The sequence below is a fragment of the Olea europaea genome, unplaced genomic scaffold (assembly GCF_002742605.1).
Source record: "Olea europaea var. sylvestris unplaced genomic scaffold, O_europaea_v1 scaffold428, whole genome shotgun sequence".
NCBI classification, from domain to species: domain Eukaryota; kingdom Viridiplantae; phylum Streptophyta; class Magnoliopsida; order Lamiales; family Oleaceae; genus Olea; species Olea europaea.
This window is the reverse complement of record NW_019262587.1, coordinates 91,723-96,774: the sequence shown is the minus strand read 5'-3', so window position 1 is coordinate 96,774 and position 5,052 is coordinate 91,723. Positions and strand designations below refer to the sequence as shown.

The 5,052-nt window shown below is 36.6% G+C and overlaps 1 protein-coding gene across 2 annotated transcripts; it reads left to right on the top strand.

Moving 5' to 3' along the window:
* Positions 1-2,121: 2,121 nt before the first annotated feature.
* LOC111387827 (small nuclear ribonucleoprotein-associated proteins B and B'-like) lies at positions 2,122-4,818 on the top strand. 2 transcript variants are annotated; one of them, XM_023012425.1, is made up of 2 exons: positions 2,122-3,091; positions 4,561-4,818. In XM_023012425.1, the coding sequence occupies exon 1, from the start codon at positions 2,240-2,242 to the stop codon at positions 3,071-3,073; it is 834 nt and encodes a 277-aa protein (XP_022868193.1). In that variant the 5' UTR covers positions 2,122-2,239; the 3' UTR covers positions 3,074-3,091; positions 4,561-4,818. The 2 variants fall into 2 exon arrangements, with proteins under 2 accessions (XP_022868193.1, XP_022868192.1); XM_023012424.1 differs by having other exon boundaries at positions 4,558-4,818.
* Positions 4,819-5,052: the final 234 nt, after the last annotated feature.

The following is a 5,052-nucleotide window of genomic DNA, read 5'->3' as shown; positions in this document are numbered from 1 at the left end:
AACTCAGATATTATAGCTATCGACGATAAAAGGTACAAAAACACGAGAGATCTTTTAAATTTAAGAAAAATTTCGTTGTAATTATACAATTTTTTCATTTTTCTCATTCCTAAAATTTCAATTTCGTTTCACATTAGAGCCTTCATTTTAAATCACGTAGTCGCAAAGTGAAGGCTGAAAAACTTGCATGAGCGTAGAGGTCGAGAAAGTTTTGAGGGCGAAAGGTGATAGAGAAATTTTTTAGTTATGAATCATTGTTACACTAATTTTTTAATTGCAGTAAAGATCTTCAATCTTTGTAATTTTGTATAAAAGTAACGATATTATAAAAAAAACTCATGTTTCAATATTTAGAGCTTGTTTGGTCCAAATTAAAATTTGATTTTTACTTAAGTCAAAGTCAAACAATCAATACTAACATATCTTTTATGGATCCTACAACTTTTCAATCACACATTTTAAAAACTTCTATCACAATCTATTAAATTTTTTTATTTTAATTCCTACCAAACACCTTCTTATTCCACAATCAAATTTGTCTTCATCGCACATGTTGTTTTGCTCTTTCTTCCATCTAGAGGTGTCAATTTGGTTCATTGGCTCGGGCCACACGTGACTCGGTCGCATGTGGCTCTGCCCTAAAATGCTCGAGCCCAACCTAGCTCATGTGGCGCGTCAGCTCAAGACATTTTTGCCCAATGAAGAGCTGAGCCTAAAAAAATAAAAAATAATGATGAAAACGCAGCCTTTTGAGGCAGAAAAAACAAGCTACTTTGTTGCCTGTGTTAAAAAAATACGAGTAAGCTCAGCTCGACTCGATAAGGCCTAGATCGAAAGGTCGAGTCGAACCTAAATTTTTGGTTAAGCAAAAGCTCGACTCGATTTGGCTCGGACAAAAAAAAGTTCAAACCATTTTTACTCGAGTCGAGCTCGAACCTCAAGTTTCAAGTCAGTTCGTTGACATCCTTACTTCCTTCTTTGCTACTGTTATTTGATTATAAATTTTGCTACTAGGTTGGTCTTACATTTTTTAGGGAAAAAGTTTAGTCTGCGCGGGCTGCAAACTCTTGAAATCGAGGTGGGCTGAGTCATCTGGGTCTCGATGGAAAGGACCATTTCTTCAAAAGAAAGGACCCTAGAAACACATTATCCTAGTCTACTCAGCCAACCTCTTGGCTAGGACATCGTTTCCTCTGGGTACTGGGTTTGGAAAGGTCATCAACAACGATCAAAGAAGACCATTTTTTTATAATTTTAATTTCAAAATTTATTTTTCATTGGTTGGACGAATTTGTCCTCTTGAAAAGGGCATGTGCAGTACACTCAATTAGTTCTGAAAGGTTGATCTGGGGATGCTTTCGCCAAAACTTAAAAGATAGATCCTGAATTCATCAAAAGTGTGTACCATAGGGACGAAGGCTGGAAAACGGCAAACAAGGTATCAAAAATTTATTTTTGAGCAATTTAGAATATATCCAAGAAACCCTTTAGGTATGAAATGCTTTCTATTTTGAAAAAACAACATTTAAAATCATGTTTTAAGAGACGCTTTAAATTAATATTTTAATTTAGAGAATTTAAATACATACAAAGTGTTTCAATTTTTTAATGTAAAAAATAATAAAATAATCTAAAAAAAGTTAATTAAAATAAAAGATAAAGAAAAATAATAAATATTTTTTAGAAATAGTAAAATTAAGTGTTAAATATAAAAAATTGATTAGAATAATTTAAATTTTAATTCTCTAAATTTATAAATACACATAATTAAAATCAAATTTTGATCATTATTTCACTATTCCAACAATCATTTTTGAATTTTTTTCTTACAGATAGGATCAACTTTATCTTTAACGATAAAAAAATCAATTATCAAAATCACTGTCAAACAATCACAATATACCCCCCGTTTGGTCTTTATTAAATTTCATTACATTACATTTTATTTTTCTCCTATTTTTAACCACACAATTTTTTTTAAAATAATATTACATGTAAATCGCAAATTTTTATTTCTTTTTCTATCACTCATTTTTAATAAAAATATTATTCTACCCATTTTTTGAAAATGGGGCCAAACAGGAGCATAGTGTACTGTCTAAGAAAGTAAAAACCCCGCCGTTTCATTTAGCAGGTCTATTGTCACCAAAACCCTAACCCTAATTCGCTCTCCTTCCTTTCCGCACAAAAAACCCCGAATTTAGAGAGAGAAAGTGCACTCAGTTCTGAATCTGCAACAATGTCGATGTCGAAGAGTTCGAAGATGCTCCATTACATAAACTATCGGATGCGCGTTACGATACAGGACGGCCGTCAGCTCATCGGAAAATTCATGGCCTTCGATCGGCACATGAATTTGGTGCTTGGAGACTGCGAAGAGTTTCGTAAACTTCCACCCACTAAAGGATCCAAGGAGGAGCGCGAAGACCGCCGCACTCTTGGCCTTGTTCTCCTCCGTGGAGAGGAGGTCATTTCGATAACTGTTGAGGGCCCACCTCCGCCCGACGAGTCCCGGTTAAAGGCCAGTGGTGCAAATGCTGTTGCGGGACCAGGGATTGGTCGGGCCGCTGGCCGGGGTGTGCCTACTGGCCCGCTTGTCCAGGCCCAGCCTGGACTTTCTGGGCCTGTGAGAGGAGTAGGTGGACCAGCTCCTGGAATGATGCAGCCACAGATCTCGCGCCCTCCCCAGATTTCGATGCCGCCGATTTCTTATCCTCCCCAGCAGCAAACTTCTGGGGTTCAGGCTCCTGTTATGAGGCCTCCGTCTATGCCGCCTCCTGGTGGATTCCCTCCGAGGCCTGGGATGCCGGGTGCACCGCCTCCACCTCAGTTTAGGCCGGGACCGCCTGGGCAGTTTCCACCTCCACAGTTCGGGCAGAGGCCAATGGGTCCTCCCCCACCCCAGATGATGAGGGGTCCTCCGCCGCCTGGGCAGTTTCTGCCTCCTGGACAGATGCCACCACGCCCGGGCATGCCGCCACCTCCTCCTGGCGGACAAGTTCACATGTTTGGTCCTCCTAGGCCTGGAATGCCTCCTCCACCCAATGCACCTTCTCAGAATCAGCAACAGTAGTAATAGCGACTGTTTTAGGTAAGCAATTATAAATAGCAACTGTTTATAGTGTATTACGTGGTATAATATTGTTTCGTTAGTAAATGAAACAGAATGCTTGTATCAAATCTTAAATCAAGTATAAGTAGGTGAATAAAGTTAGCTGTAGTCACGAGCTGTTAACTTGTAGTTTAGGTAGGTAAAATAATATATTTTACTCAGACATATACAGCTAAATTGTTGAACATCAGAGCATGAATGCCATTGTTACACGTTTGCTTGATTGTGACTAAAATATTACATAGACAATTGACGAATAGGCAACAATTGTTAGACGGTCAAAATTGAAGTGTTTGGTTGAAGTTGGATTGTGATGTTATAACAGAACTAAGTTTTTAGGTTAAGTTGACTCTACTGACTTAAAAGGAAACAATAGAACGTTGCTTAAAGGGACTTCATTCTCATAACTGAGCCACAGGACGGATACGGGAATAGAAGTAGAGGCATATATCTCATTTTGTAGTGAGTTCTTAGAGTAGATATTAGTTTAAGGGTTTCGTGGGCAGTGCAAAAGTAGTTAGAGAAAAGCAACTCTTGCAGCATAAAATGTTTGTCTTAGGAAAATGAGCCATTGACTGAAGCAAGAAATATAGTGGCTCTTAGTACTACTGTTATTCTTTTTTCTGTTTCTATCAATATGTTGAATGGGAGTTTCAAGCTGTGTAAAATGTTTATCTCATTTTTCTGATTCTTTCATAAAAGGAGAAATTTTGAGACATTTTTTTGTTCTCCAAAGGTTAGAAGACATAATGTATTAGCAATTATCGGTAACATTGCTGATATTCATCTTGCCCAATAAAGAGAATACAAATATCTACCTCTGCCACTTTATTGGCATTCTTCCATCTACATTAATCTAGTTCCACCATTTATCATTTGCGAGACCACACATTTTGTTGAATCGGAGGCATTTATGACCATTTAGCTTGTACGTGTTGCACTTCTTCGTTTATCCATTTAAACTTAATCTACCTCTATGTCTACCGCTACCTCTGTTCCTTCCATTTTTGGTTACCGAATTGGATGTCTTTCTTTTAAATATTCACTTTTTGATCTATTTGTTGCTATGACAAACATTTTTGTACTGTGAATTTTCTAGCAAAAAAAGTTAAGAAATAATCTTTCTCAAGATAAATTTTCATGATGTTGTGCCTTCCATATACTTGAATTCGGGGTGGGATGTAATTTTAGCTGGTAAAGTAACTTTGAACTTGTTCTCTTCAATTAGTACAAGTTTATGCCAAAACTTTTCATCTTGAAAAGAAATGCTCACTAACATATAATCCAAAGTTGGTGATGTGTCACATACAGCTCTTTTTCTCTGCTTTATTTCATTCTTTTGATAGGATAGCATTCAGTTACTTCTATTTACCATGATTACTGGATACTTTTGTTAGAACTGACCTTGATTAACAATTTTAATGTACTATTATTTCATTTTGTAGCAGGGACTTCTCCTGTTTGGCAGTTCGAGTGCTGTGAAGGTTAAAACTCAAGGCAATTTTATGGGTAGCTTTAAATTTGCTAATGCATTCTAGTGATGAGATTTTCTGTCTGTAATTATGCTCACTTATTGATGTTTTCTTGTTATGGTTTGACTATCAAAACATTTGTCAGAGATTTTGCGTCTTGCCTGCAATAATGTTCACAATAAAAAAAGAAAGATTTAAAAATTGGTTAAGATTGCACGAACTTAATCAATCCCAGTTTAGATTGCCACTAAACTTGTGCAAATTTTACATATGGATCAAAGTTTCTAAGATTCAAACTAAATTGATCTTGAGTTTCCAATTGTGTATTATACAATTATGCGTGTATGATGATTTTCTTTACGTGGTCATACTTGATGTGCTACTAGTATTCATTTGTTGCCTGTGGTAACATTATTATTGTATCTTTAATTGCCTAAATCATGTCTAAGAGGTTGGATATCATGCTTG